We start from the raw sequence: 20,401 nt of genomic DNA on the forward strand, positions 1-20,401 counted from the left end.
CCTCCACAGCTGAAGACCACCCGGCGCGTTTACAACTTCTGTGCCCAGGACGGGGTGCAGGCTCAGCAGTGGGTGGACCGGATCCAGAGCTGCCTGTCCGAAGTCTGACCCGCGGCCCGCAGTGGGATCCCGGGGGGAGGGCCGGGGTCGGAAGCCGAGCGGCGCGGCCCTCCCCTGCCACCCCCTGCCCCCCCACCCGCCTCCGTCTCCGCAAACCACTGTCGGGGAGGTGGCGAGTGGCCAGCGACCCCCGTCTGCTCATGTTTACAAGCCCCGGCGGGGCCCCGGGCGGTCAGTATTGTCCGGCCGAGCGAAAGCGGCCGTGTTACGCCCCCGGCCCCCGGGGCCCGGCACTTGACTCTGTACAGGAACCGGTGGCCCGGGTGCGCTGCCGTGCCCATCCAGCCGAGCTTCGCCCTCCCCCCAGCCGCCCGCCACATCTTCGCCCCCCGTGCCCGTCCCGCGCCCGGCAGGGAGAGGCAAGGCCTCAGCTTCAGGGAGGGACCCCAGCCGCCCCCATCCCCGCCCCCCGCCTCTCCCCCACGGGCCCGGCCCCCGAGGGGGGTGGCCCGGTGGCCCCAGGCCATCAGTTCCCCGCCCGGCCGTCCCTGAGGTACGGCCCCCGCCCCCACCCTCCGGCCCCTCACCCCGGCCTGGATCGGAGGGTGACCGGGGAGGGGGCCCCGGGGACACCTCTGTAAATAGCCCGAGCTCCCCTCCCCACCCTCCGTGACGGACGGCGGAGGCGGTGGCGGGGTTGAAGGATGTGAAAGTTCCTGTAAATGTGCCCCCCTCCCCGCCCTGCCTCCCCCATGTATTGTGCCTAGAGGGACAGGTGTCTGACCAGAGGACTGATGGGATTTAATAAAAAAAGGAAACCTCTCCCCGGCCCCCCTGCCTCTCCCTCTGCCTCCCCTTGGGCCGGGGCGTCGGGGGGAATGGCAACACCCCCAACACCCGTGAGGATGGTTGAGCGGACGGTCCTGCGGGGACAGAGAGGTGAGGAGAAGCATGTGGGGGTTCTGGGACCAAGGCAGCAGCCCCTGCCCACTCCCGCTCGTCCCGACGAGGCCCCTGTGGAGAAGAGGGGCAGCTGTCCGGTGGGGGACGAGGCCCCGGCCGGCCCCATTCCCACCCCCCGTCCCCACAGCGTTCCTCACGGCCTGCAGACCCTCGGCCCCTCCGGCCCCGGCTTGGGTCTTCACCCACCCAAAGGACGGGCAAAGAAGCCTTGGCACCTGGGGTCTGACACCTACGCGGAGGCTTTGGGGCAGAAGCATCTAGATTGTTCTGACCCACTCGTGCGCCTTGGGGATTTGGGTGGGCACCGCACCAGCGGATCTCACCGGGCTGCGGGCACAGGCTGGCCACTGTACCCGCCTTTTTTTCTTCCGCGCCCGTTTGGTTGGGGCCTGGCGGAGTAGCCCGATACGGGAGGCTCAAGCTGGGCAGTGAAAAGGTGAGGCGGCGGGAGGTGGGCAACCCGGCACCCAGGGTCAGCCTTTCTACTGGGGCTTCTGGGAGGTGCTGGCTTCATCCGTGTCCTTGGCCAATGTGCACTCTCAGGCCGGGTGTCGCTACCGACTGACCCCCGGCATCGAGGCTTAGACCACAGAATCCTAGGCTTGGGTGTCAAAATACCCGCCACTCCGTCACGGCCTCGTGGGCTAGGCGTGGCCAGGGCACTGGAGGTCGGGCCCACAGCGGGTACCGGCATAGGGGAGGTGAGCACGCAACAGAACCGTTCCCCTCCGGGGGTCTCTTCCGCCGGACCCCAGCAGGGAGGACCCACCCGGCACCGTTTCCCCGGGCCCTTCCCCACTCCCCGGATAAAACACACAGACACACGCTCGATCTGGGCCGCAGAGGCGGCACGTCGGATGGGTTTTCCGGCTTTTTAAAGACGCCGCCCGGAGCCGGCGGAACCGAGACCGAAAGCGAACAGGCTCCGTGCCAGGCAGGGCGATCCGAGGCCCGGCCGGAGGGGTGGCCCGGACCGGCCCGGGCCCGGGCCGCGAGCAAAGCCGAGCGAAGCAGGGAATGGACGGTGGCGGCCCGGGCCCGAGGGTGACCGGAGCCTCCCGAAGGTCAGGGGAGCTGGGGGGGGGGGGGGGGGGGGGGGTATACCGCGTGCGTGTCCGTGTGAGTCTACGGACGGATGGGCGTGTGCGTGCGTACCTGTGCCTGTGAAAAGCTCTGGGGACACGGCTCTCCACCGCAGCGTCCGTCCCCCCCAGCTAGAGTGTCCCCCACACCCCCCTTCCACCGGCAAGCGATAAGGGGGTCAGGGAAGGGGAGACGAGCTGGTTGGGTGCGGGGGCCGCCAAGCCCAGCCTTCGTCCACCCTGCAGTAGAAGGGTCCGGGTCAGTGTAAGTGTTGCGGGGAAGGGGGTCAGGGGGTGGGGGCCGCTCCCCGACCCTGACCTGGCTGCACAGCCGCCCCCGAACGCCGGCCTCCCGAGGAGGGGGCGGTCAGAGGCGCGCCCGTGCTGCTCCAACGCTGTTGCTGAATACAAAGTGCAAAGTGTGACTGTTCCTGCATCCATTAAAAACGTTAAAAACAGACCCGGAAATGCCCCCGGTCGCCGTCAGTCCGCGCTGGCCAAGTCCCGGCGGGGCCGGCCGCCTCCCGCGGCTCGAGGTCTGGGCCCGGCGCCGTCGATCTGTCCACCTGGGGCGGCCGCTCCCGGCAGGCGCCCCTCGATCCTCGGGCCCGTCGCGGGTTACTGCTCGGGCGCCGTCCTCGTCGGGCGCGGCCACGGTCCTTGGCCCCCCCGGGCTTGGGGGCGCCCCGGTCCCATCAGGCCTTATTGCTATGCGGAAGGGGGGCAGCGCGGCCGGCGGCGGGGTGGGGGGGGGTCACGGGGGGCCGGGGGGGAAGGGAGGGCCGGGGCCCGGGCCCGGGCCGGCCGACAGCGCGATGCTCACGCGGACAAGGCAAAGGTCAGTCTGGGCGTTGCCAAGAAAGGTTTGGCGCTTTCGCCGTGGTGCGACTGGTCCTGACCGCTCCCTTTATCAATGCAGCATTTATTACAAAATAAAATTAAAATTAAAAAACCAGACAGACAACTGCATCACCAGGTAGTTTTCTTGGGTAAATGAAGCCGCCCGGCTGGGTGGGCCCAGCGGCGTCAAGCAGGGCCGTTCACCGTGGCTTCCGGCGCCGGCTGGGCCGCCTCTTTCCTGCGGGGAGCAGAGAGGGCGGCCCGTGGGCGGGGGCGACCCCGGGGAGGGTCCGACCCCGGGGCCGGGGTCGCCGCAGCCCCCGCCCCCGGACGCCGGCCACCCCGGGGCCCCCTCCTCACCTGCCTTTCGTGCCCGTCTCGGGGCCGGCCGGGGGCGCCGCGCTGGACGAAGGCCGGGCGGGCTGGGCCACGCTGTTGAGCGGCGGGGTCTCGCCGGCTCCTCCCACGTCGGTCACGGCCAGCTTCTGGACGGTCAGGCTGTGCGGGGGGGGACATCAAAGTTGGGGTCAGCGGGGCGTCCGGTGGCGCCGTCCCCCCCCCCGGGCTCCCCTGGGGGCCGGGGCTGAGGGGCTCCAACCGATCAGCGAAGGAGGGGCGCTTCCGGGGCGACTCCTCGCTTGGGCTGGGTGCCCGGAGCCGCGCGTGCCAGGGAGGGAGCGGGCCAGCTGGCACCTGCGCGCTACCCGGACTTGGCTGATGTAAGTCCCGGGTAGAGGCGGGCAGGCCGAACGGCCCGGGCCCCACGCCGGCCTGGCCCCGTACCCTGGCCGGGGGCTGTGGGAGTCCGGGGCACCGGGAAGGAAGTACGTTCGGCAAAGTCCGGGTTGGGGGGAGGACCAACCGGGACACCCGCCAGCTTCGGGGAAGGGAAGGGGCGCGTCTGGTGGCCGGGGAAGGCAGGAGGGTTCAGGAGGAGCTAAATCCGTAAGACCCAGGAGGGCCCCGAAGCCCCGACTTCTGGCCCCCGAGGGGGTTGTGGGGTGCGGCGCCTGGTGGGACCAGAGGGAAGCCTTCAGATGGGAACGCGGGTGGGCCATCGGGGCAGAGGAGGCCCGGAGCCGTTGGCGGGCGGCCTCCGAGCCTCCAGCTCTGGCTCCGGGTGCCGGGCCGACCCGGATCCCGGCGAGGCCGGTCTCGGCAGAACTCACTGCGTTCCTCCCCGTCTCTCCCCTGCCACCCTCACGGGAACGATCCAGCTCACTAGCAGTGCGCCCGCTCTGACAGAACCACAAGGGCAGGGGCAGCGGGGAGGAGGCAGGCCCTTGCCCTGGAAGTGGCGGAGCAGGGCCGAGTGACCATCCCCAGGCCCACCGCCCCCACCAGAAACTTCCGCGGGAATCAGCTCTGCCCGGGCACGTGCCAACCCCGTCACTGATGGGCGGCCAGCCGTTCCCTGCTCCGCCCGGGGCTTCCTGCTTGAGGGCAGCGGCAAAGACCGGAAACACCGAGGGCAGCCTACGGTACCCTGGCACTACCCAAACCTAGGGAGCCCCCACCTCAGTCCCACAGTCCCCTCCCAGTGGGAGGGTCGCCCTGCCAGCAGAAGGTGCGGGCGGGAGCGAGGCCGTGCAGCCCATCCCTGCCGACCGCCTCCGGCTCTTTCCCAAGTTGAGCGCATCCCTCAGGGCCTGATGGCCGGCATCTCGAAAAAGAGGGGCCCGGATGGTGGCAACGGCAATGGAATGGCCAGCCCACCCCGCTGACCGACGGCCACGGTAGCCTGAGGGGCCGGCTCCCTTCCCCGAGGCGGTGCCCCAGGCTCCGGACCGCACCGGCGGAGCCAACGCTCCAAAAGCCGCCGCTGAAGCCGAAGCGGCCGGAGTGAGGTGGGCGCGGGCGAGCTGGAGACGGGGCAGCGGGGAAGAGGCTCTGGGCCGTGGCCATTACAGGCCCCGGTACCAGCTGTGGAATTACGCACTCGAGGTCGGCGCGCTAATCATGCTACCATCTGTGCGCCCCAACGCCGGGGCATGAGCCGACGTGGCCGCACCTCAAGAGGACTCCCGAATGCCGGGAGACCCATTCCCTGGACCTGGCCCGATTCTTCCCGGGAGCCCACCTGAGGGCAGCTGTGACATCAGGCTGGGGCCGGGGCTCTGAACAGCTGGAGCGGGACCGAATAACAACAACTGTGGCATTTGTTAAGCGCTCACTACGTGCCAGGCACTGTTCTAAGCACTGTTGTGAGCCCCCCGTGGGACAACCTGATCACCTTTTATCCTCCCCAGCGCTTAGAACAGTGCTTTGCACATAGTAAGCGCTTAATTAATGCCATCATCATCATCACTGGGGTGTATACAAGCAAATCGGGGTGGACCCAGTCCCGTGCTGGGCTCCCGGTCTCAATCCCCATTTTACTGATGAGGTCACTGAGGCCCACTAAAGTGAAGTGCCTTGCCCAAGGTCACACAGCGGACATACGGTTGACCCGGGATTAGAATCCACGGCCTTCCGAGTCCCAGGCCCGTGCCGTCTCCGGTACGCCCTGCAGCTTCTGGGACCTCAGTAAAGACTACAGCGGTGCCGGGCTGGGGGCAGGCTGGGTGGCAGAGACCCCCCCAGCTCTGCCTGCTTTCTGGACTCTGCACATAGTAAGCGCTCAATAAATATGATTGATTGATTGATTGACTCCCGCCGGCTCTGCTTCCCAACGAGGAATCGGCGGCAGCCCCGGGCGCAGCAGCCGGACCCGCTTCCCACCCACCTGCAGCACTCGGGAGGGGGATGAGGGGGCCGGAGAGGAAGCTGTGGATAAACAGAATAACCGGTCTGCTGCAGTCCCGAACCCCGGAGCACAGGGCCCCAGGGCTGGGGAGCTGTCGCAACGGCTGACCGCCGCATCCCAGGGGCCTCCCAACGGCAGGTAGGCCGGAAGGAAGCCGGGAGCCAACACACCTGGCCCAGGTGCGGGGACTTTCCCACCTGCCCCAGCTCTTAAGGTGGTGGGGTCAAGTCGGAGTTATTCCTACCCGGGACCTCCGGGACCTGCTCGATGCCCGAAGACGGACTTGGGAGGATGCAGCCGTCGAGGCTCTGGGCCGCCGACTGAGGGGAGAAGCCAGAAGGAGGCTGCGGGAGGAGGGGCCGGAGGGCCCGGAGGACGGGTCACCCCACGGGGTGGACCAGGGGAAGCGTCTAGAAAGAATGGACACCGTGGGCCAGTCCCCGCCGGCGACCCGCAGGCCCACCCGGGCCAGAGGGACAAGGGCCAGACCCGCTGGGCGGGCACGGCCCCGGCCACCTCCTGCTGAAGGAGACTTGGCAGCAGACGGCACCCCGTCCCCGGGCCTGGAGGAGTGGCAGCGGGCCAGCGAGAAGGGCGGGTCCCCCCGGGGAGCCGAGGGAACAGGGGGGTTGCTGTCCCAGGCAGACGGGACACGGGCCGCCTGAGCCTCGTGGCCGGACGAGGACGTGCAGCTCCTCACGGGCCGCCTGACGGCCCTCGGGCACGTCCTCTCCCTAACGGCCACGTCCAGAAAGGGCAGGAGCCCCGGGCCTCGGCCCCGGCCCAGCATCGGCGAAACAGTGCGGGGACCGGGGCTGGGGGTTCCCCGGCTCTGGTGCCACCCCCCCCCCGGGGTGCCAGAGCCCCACCTGCTCAAGCCGCTTCGCTGCCGGGGCCGGAACACCAGGATGGGGCAGTTTTGCCATCGGGGCCTGGACTGGCAGGGGCTTAGAAATCTGGGAAGACTACTGGTGGGGCGGGGCACAGGTGACCGTGGGGTGCAGGCCGCCCTGGGGCAAGTCTCTGGCCTGCCCTTTTCTCCACTTTCCCCCGAGGGTGACGTCGGGGTGTTGGGGAGTGGCTGGGAGGAGGGCCGGGTTCAGCGCCCGGAAAGGGCTCCGCAAGTGTCACAGAAGCCGGCTCGCGTCGGGTGACAACAGTGCCAGGGCACCGAAACGGATTCTGGCTGGTTCCCTCGGGCAGAATGGCGGCACCCCCAGAACTGATGTGGGACCGCTGGAGGAGGCACCCTACCCTCACCCCCCCGGAGGGCCCAAGGGCAGCCCTCAGCACCCACGACCCACACCCGGCTCGTCTGGCCTGGGTGCGGAGGCAGTGAGGGTGGCAGCGGTGCCCCATTCATTCATTCAATCGTATTTATTGAGCGCTTACTGTGTGCAGAGCGCTGGACTAAGCACTTAGGAAGTCCAAGTTGGCAACATCTAGAGACGGTCCCTACCCAACAGTGGGCTCACAGTCGAGAAAGACCAGGCTGAATTGCCCGGGGGCCTGGTGGACCACACCCCTGTACTTCCTTCCAGCACAGCTCACTGAACCGGAGCTGGGAGGTCACATTTCTGGGGCCAGCCGCCCCAGCTGGTACGGAGCCCGACATCTGAGACGCCAGCAACTGAACTAGATCATCAGGGAACCCCGGTGCTGGATCCGGAGGGAACCCCAGAGCTAGATCAGCAGCAGGGAACCCCAAAGCTGAATCAACAAGGGACCCAGAGCTGGTTGAACAGGCCCTCAGCAACGCCCCTGCTTGGCTTTTGGTTCCTTAGTACAGTGCTCTGCACACAGTAAGCGCTCAATGAATAGAATCGAATGAATCCAGTCCAGGACTGGCTCCCAAAGCAGGGCCTCGGCCCTCCGTGGGCTGGCTGTCCTTTGTGACAGCCGCTCTCACGGTCGGGGATGGCCCATCCCACACTGCCGATTCTCCCCTCTCCATCCCTGACTGTCCCTCCAGTGACGTAGCACGGTCCGATTAGCCACGGATCCATCCAAGCCCCCCTGGGAGCTGCCAGAGTTTCCGACTCCCCGTGGGAACAGATCCCAGGCTCTCACCCCCAAGCTGGGGCAAGTGTCTCCTTGTGTCGGTTTTGAAACCTGCTGCTCTCCGGCTTCAGTGGGTGGCCCTCGCCAGCTGCCCGCCTCCGCCTGTGGTTTGGTAAACTGCAGCCCTGTCCTTCATCGGTTTGCAGAGCCCTGACAATATGGAATAGTAGATGGGGACTGCCCTCTCAAAGGTCACCGATGACCTCCTTCTTGCCAAATCCAACGGCCCCTACTCTCTCCTAATCCTCCTCGACCTCTCGGCTGCCTTCGACACTGTGGCCCACCCCCTTCCCCTCAACACGCTATCCAACCCTGGCTTCACAGACTCCGTCCTCTCCTGGTTCTTCTCATCTCTCCGGCCGTTCATTCTCAATCTCTTTTGCAGGCTCCTCCTCCCCCCCCCATCCCCTTACTGTAGGGGTTCCTCAAGGGTCAGTTCCTGGTCCCCTTCTGTTCTCTATCTACACTCACTCCCTTGGTGACCTCATTCGCTCCCACGGCTTCAACTATCATCTCTACGCTGATGACCCCCAAATCTCCATCTCAGCCCCTGCTCTCTCTCCCTCCCTTCAGGCTTGTGTCTCCTCCTGCCTTCAGGACATCTCCATCTGGATGTCTGCCCGCCATCTAAAACCCAACATGTCCAAGACTGAACTCCCCAAACCCTGCCTTCTCCCTGACTTTCCCGTCACTGTAGACTACCATCCTTCCCCGTCTTACAAGCCCGCAACCCTGGTGTCATCCTCGACTCCGCTCTCTCGCTCACCCCTCACATCCAAGCCGTCACCAAAGCCTGCCGGTCTCAGCTCTGCAACATAGCCAAGATCCGCCCTTTCCTCTCCATCCAAACCGCTACCCTGCTGGTTCAATCTCTCATCCTATCCCGACTGGTCTACTGCATCAGCCTCCTCTCTGATCTCCCATCCTCCTGCCTCTCCCCGCTTCAGTGTATACTACACGCTGCTGCCCGGATCACCTTTGTGCAGAAACGCTCTGGGCATGTTACTCCCCTCCTCAAAAATCTCCAGTGGCTACCAGTCAACCTACGCATCAGGCAAAAACTCCTCACTCTCGGCTTCAAGGCTGTCCATCCCCTCGCCCCCTCCTACCTCACCTCCCTTCTCTCCTTCCCCAGCCCAGCCCGCACCCTCCGCTCCTCTGCCGCCACTAACCTCCTCACCGTTAGGCCTTGTTCTCGCCTGTCCCGCCGTCGACCCTCGGCCCACGTCCTCCCCCTGGCCTGGAACGCCCTCCCTCTGCCCATCCGCCAAGCTAGCTCTCTTCTTCCCTTCAAAGCCCTACTGAGAGCTCACCTCCTCCAGGAGGCCTTAAAAGACTGAACCCCCATTTTCCTCTCCTCCTCCCCATCCCCCCAGCCCTACCTCCTTCCCCTCCCCACAGCACCTGTGTATATTTTTGTGCAGATTTATTACTCTATTTTACTTGGGCATATTTACTATTCTATTTAATGATGTGCATCTAGCTTTACTTCTACTTATTCTGATGACTTGACACCTGTCCACATGTTTTGTTCTGTTGTCTGTCTCCCCCTTCTAGACTGTGAGCCCGTTGCTGGGTAGGGACCGTCTCTATAAGTTGCCGACTTGTACTTCCCAAGCGCTTAGTCCAGGGCTCTGCACACAGTAAGTGCTCAATAAATACAACTGAATGAATGAATGAATGATAGAGCCCGGGCCTGGGAGTTAGAAGGTCAATGGGTTCTAACCCCGGCTCTGCCACTTGTCTGCTCTGTGACCCTGGGCAAGTCACTTCCTTTCTCTGGGCCTCAGCTACCTCCTCTGGAAAATGGGGATTGCCGCTGTGAACCCCAAGTGGAACAAGGTCTCTGTCCAAACGGAGTGGCTTGTATCCACCCCAGTGTTCAGTACAGTGCCTGGCACATAGTAAGTGCTTAACAAGTACAATAATTACCGTCAGTTCCCCTGTGCTCTGCTTTCCCTCAGCTCCAGCTCTGTCCCGCCCTCAGTGTTCAGTACAGTGCCTGGCACATAGTAAGTGCTTAACAAGTACTGGAGAGGCAGCGTGGCTCAGTGGAAAAAGCCCGGGCTTTGGAGTCAGAGGGCACGGGTTCATATCCCGGCTCCACCACTTGTCAACTGTGTGACTTTGGGCAAGTCACTTCACTTCTCTGGGCCTCAGTTCCCTCATCTGTAAAATGGGGATGAAGACTGTGAGCCCCACGTGGGACAACCTGATCACCTTGTAAATTCCCCAGCGCTTAGAACAGTGCTCTGCGCATAGTAAGCGCTTAATAAATGCCATTAAAAAAAAAAAAGTGCCATAATTACTATCAGTTCCCCTGTGCTCTGCTTTTCCTCAGCTCCAGCTCTGTCCCGCCCGCCGAGTTAGTGCCCACAGTGGCACGCCAGTGTGCCAGTGTGGCCCATGAGACTGGGAGCTCTTTGAGGGCAGAGATCCCTTCTGCTAAATCCTTCATCCTCTTCCAGATTGCTGAGTGCAGCGCACATAGCAGACGCTCAGTCAAGCTATCGGCTGGCCGCCGAGCCAGCCGGCCGAGCCCTCGGTGTCTAACCCCGGGTCTGAGCACGTGTCCAAACCCCAACCCAGAGCGCCGGCGTGTCCGCCGTAGGGGGTGGGTGGAAGGCGGCTGGCCGGCCGGGAGCTGGCCGGCAGGCCCAGGGCAACCACCACCAGAGGCCCGGCCACACGGCCGCCTCACCTGACCGAGGAACGGGTTGGGCCGGGGCAGAAACCCGCAACAGGAAGTCGGGGGCCCTGGGCGGTTCTCTCGCTTCAGGGGTGGGGCAGCCGGAAGAGACATAACCGCTCCTGGAACTAGACTTCTGTACTCTTGGAGGGGGTGAGGGGAGGAACCGGGGGTGGGAGACAGGAAAGGGACGTGGCTGCCTGCCGGCTGGGCGGGGACAGGCCGATTCTGGGGAACCCCGAGAACGAGGGCCCAGGGCGGGATAGGGAAAGCGTCCCCTGAAAGCCCGGGGGCCGGCCTGGCGTGGTCTGCCGGCAGCAGGGGTGACTGGCAAAGCCAGGCCCCGGGGCCCGCTCCCTTCCCCTCGCACCTGGAAAGAACGTCCGCCTCGCCGTGGGCGTCCGGGGTCGGCTGGGCGGTGTTCCGGGACGGCTGGGGAGCGTCCCGGCCGGAGGCCGTGCTGGCTTTGTCTTCCTCCTCCTCGTCGCTGTCCGAACCCCCGGACGAGCTGCTGTCCGAGGCCACCAGAGGTGCCTTTCTGGCCACGCACACGTTCCAGGCACACGGGGAGCCCGCGCTGACGGCAGGGGAAGAGAGTGCCCGGGGACCTGGAGGGACAGAACGCAAACCCAGGGCTCAGGGGACGGGGAGGGAGACACGTGAAGGAAGGGAAGGGCTGGAGGGGGTCGGGGAGCAGGTGGGGCGGTCCCCGAGGGGGTTTTTTGCACGGTCCTCACGCTGAGCGGCCCTAGGTGAAAGCCGGCCAGCTTCTGCTGGGTGGGCACTGTTCTCCTTCCCTCCTTCCCCAGCTGGGTGGGCCCTTGGGCCTGCAGCCCACGCCGGACATTCTCAAGGGAGCTGCTCTCCCAGACCCGCCCTGGGCTTCAGGGACTCCAGAGAGCAGGCGTTGGGGGGAGTGACGGTGGTGAGTCACTTAAGGGGCTCCCTTGCCCTATCTCGAGCCCATCTCTCTGGGCCTAACGGCCCTGACTTCCCAACTGCTCGGTGAAGCCCCGCTCTGCCCGCTGACCACTGCCGGGGTCCCTGCCGACACCCTCCCAGATTCTGGTCCACCCGGGACCCTGTCTCCGACAGTGCCGCTTGGAGGAACCATGTGCTGGCTGCCTTTCAGGAAACCCACCCAAACCATCAGGGATGGGCCATCTAACTCACCACCGGTACCCATCTTCCCCTGCCTCCCTCTGCCCCACTGAGGCGCCCCTCCACCTGGCCAGGGTGGTGGTGATGGGGAATGGCATTTCAAATGCCCCCTGCCCTCTCTTTCCTTCATTCAGTAGCTTCCTCTGTGTGTAGTGGTGCCCTGGCCTATGGTGACTGACGCTACCATCAACCCTTGGGGCAACAGCAGAGGTGAGGTGACGGCCCCAGAGAGGTCTGGTTTCCCTCTCGGTCCAGTCCGACGCTTGGGTGTCTAGGCCAAGCCTGGGAACAGGCTGGGATGGCGGGGGCCTGGGCGGGGCACTGACTCAGAGGGGCTTAGGCCCTGGCCAATTTTAGCCTGGGCAGGTTTTGGGGCCACTGGGCCACCTGTCTGGCTGGCATGTGTGGGGTCACCTCTGAGGGGCTAAGAGGAAGGGGCAGAAAGCAGGACAAAAGGCTGAATCCTGGCCCGGAATCAACCCTGTCCGCTGGCTGCATCTCAGGAAGGGACAAGGCAGAACTGAAGGTGGGACAGAATAGGGCAACCGGGACGGTCAGGGGGACGGAGCAGCTTCCCAACAACCCAACGCTCTGCAGGTTGGAAAGACGCAGCCTGAGACCCTGGGTCTGGAGGGGAGTTCACAGAACCGTTAAGGGGGTGGGCAGGGTGACCATGGGACTGCTGTTCCCCAAATCCCATCCCACTGGCCCCACTGGAGCCAAAGGGCGGCAGGTTCAAACCCAGCACAAGCTGGGAGTGAGAGCCTGGGATCCGTTCCCACAGGGAGCCGTGCAGTCGGAAACGCCGGCAGCTCCCGGTGGGTTTGGATGGAGCGGTCCAGGCTCGATCACTCGGGGACAGGGAGGGAGGGATGGATGGGGGAGAGCCAGAAGTGTGGGGTGGATCATTGTGGGGAAACTCAGGGATGGTAGAGTCAGGGGTGTGGGACAGTCTGTATTGAGTCACTGGGGGGACAGTCAGGGATGGAAAGGAGAGAGTCAGGGAGGTTGCATGATCAGCGCTGGGTCACTGTGGCGAGAGTCAGGGATGGACAGGGAAGAGTCACGGGTGCTGGATGGTCCATCCCTGACCATGAGGGAGGGTGTCCAAGAGGGCAACTAGCCCACGGTCCTCCAAGAGTCCTGAGGCTGCCACTTCTCTTTTGGGCAGGCTGACCCGGGAATGCCTCAGTAGCCAATGGGGACAACCTGTCTGGGTTACCCCTGGCATACATGTGCTGGCCTGCTCACCCTTCAAGTGACACTGACTGGGGCCCCAGTGAGCCGTAGCTGGGCTGTGCGGGCTCCCTCCCCTCAAGCCAAACCAGAAGGAGTTGGGAGGTGTGGACAGCAGGGGAGGGAGTGTCGCTCTCTCCCTCCCCCAGCCATCTCCCCCTTCCCTCCGGGGGCTGACAGTAGCTCCACGGTTGCTGAGGTTTTCCCAGGGGGGAACGGGGGTTCTGGGAAGAGCAGTCTGTCTTGGGGCCTGGCAGATCTGCCAACATCCACCCAGGCTGATGCCAATCCCCTCCGTTCCAGAGGTCAGCCCCCATTCACTCATTCAGTTGCATTTATTGAGTGCTTAGTGTGCGCAAAACACTGTACTAAGCGCTTGAGAGAATACACTACAAGAACAGAACATTCCCCGCCCACAACGAGCTCACTCACAGGCCTCCTGGTTCTGTTTGAGGTTTGCCTCAGATTTGCTGTTTTTCGTATCCACTGGAGAACTGCATCTGGGCCCTGATTCTGAGCTGGAGGAGAGAGAAGGGTGGACAATCAGCGTGCACCAATAGCCATCTCTAACCAGCTCCCACCCAGATCTCCGACCTGGGGGCGGCCCAGCTCTCTGCCCACCTTTCGCCCGGACCCTCGGCCCACGGTCCTCTGCCCGCCTCCCACTGAGACCCTTGGCCCGCGGACGGCCCAGCTCCCTGCCAATCTGCCACCTGGATCCTCAACCCAGGTTTGGCCCCGGTTCATGCCGGTCTGCAATCCAGATGCCCTCGGTCCAGATCCCCTCCCTTGACACAGTGCGTCTGCAGGGCGTGCGGGCCAGCCCCGGAAGGGTGGGGCGGGACAGGAGCCTCGGCCGAGCAAGGAATGAGAGCGCGGCCCAGACCCGGGGCCTCTCTGGGAGCAGGGTGACCGTGGTGAGACCGGGCCTGTCTCTGCTTACCAGCAGAACGGCTGGAAGTCTGTAAACTTGGCCCAGCCTTTCTCTTCTGGGGCCGAACTCTCCTGCGCCGTGGCATCCCACACGCTGGAGCCGACATCCATCGCTACGCACGGGGGAGGGGGCTTGGAGTTCACCGGCTCATCGAACACAGCTGTCCATCCAGAACCTTCGGGAGGGTTCAGGGGAGGCAGGTGGGTGGGAGAGAGGGAGAGAGGGACCAAACTGGAACCTCCCCCCCGCACAATGGGCACTTGAGGAGGAGTCCCATGGAGGACTCTAGAGCCAAGCCCAGCCCCAGGACCCCAGTCCCCAGCTCCCAAAGAGCCACTTCTCAACACCACGCCACTGGCTGACCCAGCTGACCGGGACTGCCCAGTGGACCCCATCTGGTGGCTCAGGCCAGACTCTGGCCTTTTCCAGGTTTCCCAGGGAAGAGGCCCCACGTGCAGGCCGGCTGGGGATGGAAAGCGATGGGGTGGGGGTGGCACGGCCCTGCTGGGCACCGAGCCGGTCGCCCAGGCTCCGGGCCAAGTGTTTTGTTTGGCTGCTCAGGCCCGGAGAAGTGCTCAGTTCCTGCCAGGGCTGGGGTCACGGAGAACCGCCTGAGGGCTGGCCAGGTCTGTGCTCGGGGTGGGGGGCAAGATCTCACAGTGGGGAGAGGAGGGGACAATGAGGGACATAGATGCCGTGGAAAGGGAGGGGAAGCAGGAACCCAAATCTGAGATATGCCCCTGGTGAGACACGGCGACCAGCAGAAACCCTGTGCCTCTCCTCCTTCCCCAGCTTCACCTCCTCGTCCTCCTCTTACCTGGTCCTGCCAACCGAGGACGCAAACCTTCACTGAGTACCTATTTCGCTTCCTTACTTTTGTTATCGCTCATCTCCCCCCTCTCACTCTTTTACTTCTATGTTTGGCAATTTGGGCCTGCCTGGGTCTCACTTCTGCTATATTTTCCCAATCACCCAGTCGAGGGCGGGCACCCAGTCTGGCGTCCGGCTCACGGCAGGTGCCCAGTCCATACCGCGGGTGACAAGAGAGCCGAGTCTCCGACCCGACCCACTGCGATGAGGTCAGTAGGGAGAATGCTGCCAAGGCCCAGCTGAGGAGGACACCGGGAGCACTCCGGGGCCAGTGCGGGTGCTGGAGGAGAGGGTTTGGGAGCACCCAGCTATAATCCCCAGTCAAAAGGCCAAATCACAGTTGGGACACAGCCCCAACCCACTCACCAACTCCCCCAACTCCAGGGGCAGCAGGGGCACCCCACAGACCCGGGGTGGGGAAGGCTGTTTGGCCATCAAGCTCATTTATGATCAGGAAACGTGTCTCCCAACTCTGTTGTACCGTATTGTCCCAAGTGCTTAGTCCAGTGCTCGGCACACAGTAGGCTAAGCGCTCAACGAGTACTACTAACTGATTTGAGGCAGGGCCCAGTGGCTTCCATTTCATTACCAGTTTCTCCCTAGGAATCATCATCATCAATCGTATTTATTGAGCGCTTACTGTGTGCAGAGCACTGTCCTAAGCGCTTGGGAAGTGCAAGCTGGCAACATATAGAGACAGTCCCTACCCAACAGTGGGCTCACAGTCTAAAAGAATGTCTAGGAATGTCCCAGTGGGAGTGGGAATTAGGAAGCAGAGGGCGGGCCCCCGACCCCTTTACCTTCAGAGGAGTCGGCCTCCTTCGTCCCAGTGGCAGGGCCCGGGCTACCGCCGGCCTTCCTGGCTGGGACACAGGCTGGCCGCTGGGGCTCCCTCTCCTCCTCGGAGTCAGCGTTCCCTTCCCGATCTCCGTTCTCCAGGTCGCTCTTGGAGGAGCTCTCCGAGGCCCGTGATGCTCCAAACCTGCCCCGGACAGGAAAGCGGGGTGAGCCAGCTGACCCGTTCTCGCTGACCACTCGCCTCCTGCTGCACCTGGGACCTCTGGATGCAGCTGGAGGGCTGGCCCCGACTCCAGGGCCGCCAAGAGCCGCTCAGCGGCCGCAGACCCACCCTGGCCGCAAGGCTCTCGCTCCTACAGCCGCCTGGCTTCCCGGAGGGGGAAGCCTGGGAGCACCCTGGGAGGTCCATTCATTCATTCATTCAATTGCATTTATTGAGCGCTTACTGTGTGCAGAGCACTGTACTAAGCGCTTGGGAAGTACAAGTTGGCAACATATAGAGACGGTCCCTACCCAACAGCGGGCTCACAGTCTAGGAGGGGGAAACTTAACTTCGCCGTGCGATCTTGGGTAAGTCACTTAACTTCTCTGCGCTTCAGTTCCCTCATCTGTAAAACGGGAATGAAGACTGTGGGCCCCACGTGTGACCTTGGGCAAGCCACTTAACTTCTCCGTGCCTCAGTTACCTCGTCTATAAAATGGGGATTAAGACTGTGAGCCCCACATGGGACAACCTGGTCACCTTGTATCCTCCTCAGCGCTTAGAACAGTGCTTCGCACATAGTAAGCGCTTAACAAATACCACCATTATTATTTACCCCGCACTTAGAACGGTACTTGGCACATATTAAGTGCTTAACAAACCCCATCATTATTATTATTATTATTATTATTATTATTATTATTATTATCATTATTATTATCATCTGAAGAGGGGAGGGGGCGGCCTTCGGGGCTGGGCTGCCTGGTCCTCACAAAAAAATGCTAATAGTAGTGCTTACTATGTGCAAAGCACTGTTCTAAGCGCTGGGGAGGTTACAAGGTGATCAGGTTGTCCCACAGGGGGTTCACAGTCTTCATCCCCATTTTACAGATGTGGGAACTGAGGCCCAGAGAATCAATCAATCAATCAATCGTATTTATTGAGCGCTTACTGTGTGCAGAGCACTGTACTAAGCGCTTGGGAAGTACAAGTTGGCAACATATGAGACAGTCCCTACCCAACAGTGGGCTCAAAGTCTAAAAGACTGTGAAGTGAAGTGAAGAGAAGTGAAGTGACTTGCCCAAAGTCACACAGCTGACAAGTGGCGGAGCCAGGATTTGAACCCATGACCTCTGACTCCAAAGCCCGGACTCTTTCCACTGCGCCACGCTGCTTCACTTATTATTATTAATAATAATAATAATAATAATAACTATTATTATTGTTATCATTACTATGGTAATTGTTAAGTGTTAGGCGCTGTCCGAAGCACTGGGGTGGGTGCAAGCAATCCGAGTTGGACACAGTCCCTGTCCCACACTGGGCTCACAGTCTCAATCCCCATTTTCCAGATGAGGGAACGGAAGCACAGGGTAGCGAAGTGGCTTGCGAAGACTGGATCGCTACCTTTTCCGTACATTTCTTTCCCAGCCCTTAGTACAGTGCTTTGCAAGTAGCAACGACATTAATAAAGATTATTCTCTTTATAGTGGCGAAGAGGAGGGAGGGAGGAAGGCCATGCAGCTCTGGCGCCACCTAGAGTCCTTTGCTTCCTTAGCAGCCCCGGGGGAGGCTCTCGGCCTGGGCCCGGATAATAATCATCATCATCATCAATCGTATTTATTGAGCGCTTACTATGTGCAGAGCACTGTACTAAGCGCTTGGGAAGTACTAATTGGCAACCTATAGAGACAGTCCTTACCCAACAGTGGGCTCACAGTCTAAAAGGGGGAGACAGAGAACAAAACCAAACATACTAACAAAATAAAATAAATAGAATAGATATGTACAAGTAAAATAGAGTAATAAATATGTACAAACATATATACATATATACAGGTGCTGTGAGGAAGGGAAGGAGGTAAAATGGGGGGGATGGAGAGGGGGACGAGGGGGAGAGGAAGGAAGGGGCTCAGTCTGGGAAGGCCTCCTGGAGGAGGTGAGCTCTCAGCAGGGCTTTGAAGGGAGGAAGAGAGCTAGCTTGGCGGATGGGCAGAGGGAGGGCATTCCAGGCCCGGGGGATGACGTGGGCCGGGGGTCGATGGCGGGACAGGCATAATGTTGGTATTTGTTAAGCGCTTACTATGTGCAAAGCACTGTTCTAAGCGCTGGGGTACATACAAGTTGATCAGGTTGTCCCACGTGAGGCTCACAGTCTTAATCCCCATTTTACATATGGGCTAACTGAGGCACAGAGAAGTTAAGTGACTTGCCCAAAGTCACACAGCTGACAATTGGCAGAGCTGGGGTTTGAACCCATGACCTCTGACTCCAAAGCCCGGGCTCTTTCCACTGAGCCACGCTGCCGTCCCGCCCCACGAAGCATTGGAGGGGCACGTCTTGTTCAGCGGGCCGGGCACAAGGGGCAGCTAGGACCGTGGAACAAAAATCTGCTCTGGGCTCCAGACTTAACTCCTCCAGCCCCAGACGCTGGTCCAAAAGCTGATCGGACAAGGAGGCCAGACGGAAGACTGTTTCCCTGCCCTGAAATAATAATAATAATAATAATGATAATAATGGCATTTATTAAGCTAGGACCGTGGAACAAAAATCTGCTCTGGGCTCCAGACTTAACTCCTCCAGCCCCAGACGCTGGTCCACAAGCTGATCGGGCAGGGAGGCCAGACGGGAGACTGTTTCCCTGCCCTGAAATAATAATAATAATGACAATAATGGCATTTATTAAGCGCTTACTATGTGCCAAGCACTGTTCTAAGCACTGGGGAGGTTCCAAGGTGATCAGATTTGGGGCACGTCTTGCTCAGCGGGCCAGGCACAAGGGGCAGCTAGGACCGTGGAACAAAAATCTGCTCTGGGCTCCAGACTTAACTCCTCCAGCCCCAGACGCTGGTCCACAAGCTGATTGGGCAGGAAGGTCAGACGGGAGACTGTTTCCCTGCCCTGAAATAATAATAATAATAATAATAATAATAATAATAATAATAATAATAATAATAATAATGGCATTTATTAAGCGCTTACTATGTGCCAAGCACTGTTCTAAGTGCTGGGGAGGTTACAAGGTGATCAAGTTGTCCCGCATGGGGCTCACAGTTTTAATCCCCATTTTCCAGATGAGGTCACTGAGGCCCAGAGAAGTGAAGTGACTCGCCCAAAGTCACACAGCTGACAAGTGGCGGAGCCGGGATTTGAACCCGTTACCTCTGACCCCAAAGCCCGGGCTCTTTCCACTGAGTCACATTGCTTCTCATCTCTCACTGAAAGAAATGATGGGGCTCCCCCTGGGCCCCGCTCAACCAGGAGCCCTCCTGAAATCCGTCAGCCCAGCCGGCGGCTCTGGAGCGGTGGCAATGCCGGCAAGACCAAGCTGGGAATGACTGCCCACTTTTCCCACTTCCCGGGGATCCCCAGGGTGGGAGGGGCGGATACACAGACAATTGCAGCAGGAGAGATTGCCACCTGGGACCATTCGGCCGCTGGCCAGAATGGGGACCAGCTAGCCACCTGGGAAGGTGACTGGCCCCAGCATTCCCGAGAGGGGAGGAGGGGGTGGGCAGCCAACTATGCAACCCCCACCCTACGCCGTGACCTGACAGGAGGACAACGTGAGGTCTGTTCTGGGGCCCAGCTCCGGACCCCCGGCTCCCTGGGCATGGGAAGAACCCCGTCCCGAGTCCTGGTCAGGTGGCCCGCCCGGGACAGGGCAAGAAGCAAGCAACCCCAGAGCCAACAGGCTTGGAAAGCGGGCACAGGCAGTGCCGGGCAAACCTCTCCGCCTTCCCACCTCCCCCATACCTGGTCCTGGACTTTCCCTGGGCCGTATAGCTCATCTCCTTGTCATCCCAGATGTCCTCCTCCTCCTCTTCCTCGGCCGCTGCCTCCTCCTCCTCCACGTTGTCGTCGAAGGGCTGGATCTGGTCATTGCAGCACGCTTCAAACAGAGATGCATTGGGCTGAAACAGAGTTCCACCGACATTAGCTCCTGGAGAGAAGCCTGGGCCGGGGGGCGCTTATTTGCAGGGGGGACGGACCCCGCAGCCCTAACAGGGACAGTCCCGGGGACATCAGGGCCAGCGCGGGCTCAGTGGGGGCCACCCCTCGAACCCCCGGTGTCAGAATGCTCTCCCTTGCTAGAAATCGCGATCTGCCTGGCCACGCTTCTAATTATTAGGGTGTTTCCAAGGGGCCAAGCACCATGCCCATTCCCGGGCAGACACGAGATAATGAATGAGACACCTTCCGTGTCTCCCTCGAAGACTGCCAGTCTAACGAGTAAGTGGTAAGGAGGACAGGTATCCTCCCCCCAGAGGACTGCGGCCCAGAAAGTTTAGGGTGTCTAAGCCCAGGTGGCAGATGCCAACTCTCCTGAAGCCCATTCCAGGTTCATTCCAGCCACAGGCAGGCAGTTGAGGGGAGCGCCTTTCCCCACCCCGGACCCTCACCGGGCACGGGGAGCTGCAAATCCAGCTCACCCTCCAACTGGAACTAGAAGCAGCACGGCCTAGAGGAAAGAGACCGGCCCTGGGAGTCGGAGGACCTGGGTTCTAACCCCAGCTCTGGGCCTCGGTTTCCTCATCTATAAAATGGGGATTAAATCCTACTCTCTCCACATAGACCGGAGCTCCCTGGAGGACAGGGACTGTGTCCAACCTGACTAGCGTATATCTACGCCAGCGCTTAACAAATGCCACTTAAAAAACACCAAAAACCAGAGTCCGGGCAAGGTTCCAATGGGGAGTCAGTCATTAGTCCCTCTTCTCACCTTGCTCACCCTGAGTACCCAGGTGAATCATTTCTC

At 61.6% G+C, this 20,401-nt stretch overlaps 2 protein-coding genes across 6 annotated transcripts in view; one reads left to right on the plus strand and one right to left on the minus strand.

The window, feature by feature from the left end:
* Positions 1–528, plus strand: part of SBF1 (SET binding factor 1) — a 30,267-nt gene extending 29,739 nt beyond the window's left edge. For all 3 annotated transcript variants that reach the window (XM_038756227.1, XM_038756229.1, XM_038756228.1), the window contains one exon: positions 10–528. In XM_038756227.1, the coding sequence (XP_038612155.1) occupies positions 10–108 (99 nt within the window). In that variant the 3' untranslated portion in view covers positions 109–528. The remainder of the gene's footprint in view (positions 1–9) is intronic.
* Positions 529–3,011: 2,483 nt separating this feature from the next.
* PPP6R2 (protein phosphatase 6 regulatory subunit 2) overlaps positions 3,012–20,401 on the minus strand; it is a 92,764-nt gene continuing 75,374 nt past the window's right edge. For 2 of the 3 annotated variants that reach the window (XM_038756138.1, XM_038756137.1), the window contains 7 exons: positions 19,399–19,556; positions 15,443–15,624; positions 13,782–13,947; positions 13,271–13,356; positions 10,812–11,049; positions 3,306–3,443; positions 3,012–3,183 (listed from right to left, as the gene is read on the minus strand). In XM_038756138.1, coding sequence (XP_038612066.1) covers positions 3,132–3,183; positions 3,306–3,443; positions 10,812–11,049; positions 13,271–13,356; positions 13,782–13,947; positions 15,443–15,624; positions 19,399–19,556 — 1,020 coding nt within the window. In that variant the 3' untranslated portion in view covers positions 3,012–3,131. The remainder of the gene's footprint in view (positions 3,184–3,305; positions 3,444–10,811; positions 11,050–13,270; positions 13,357–13,781; positions 13,948–15,442; positions 15,625–19,398; positions 19,557–20,401) is intronic. The other variant, XM_038756139.1, reaches the window with a different exon arrangement.

Source organism: Tachyglossus aculeatus, chromosome 14, assembly GCF_015852505.1.
Source record: "Tachyglossus aculeatus isolate mTacAcu1 chromosome 14, mTacAcu1.pri, whole genome shotgun sequence".
NCBI classification, from domain to species: domain Eukaryota; kingdom Metazoa; phylum Chordata; class Mammalia; order Monotremata; family Tachyglossidae; genus Tachyglossus; species Tachyglossus aculeatus.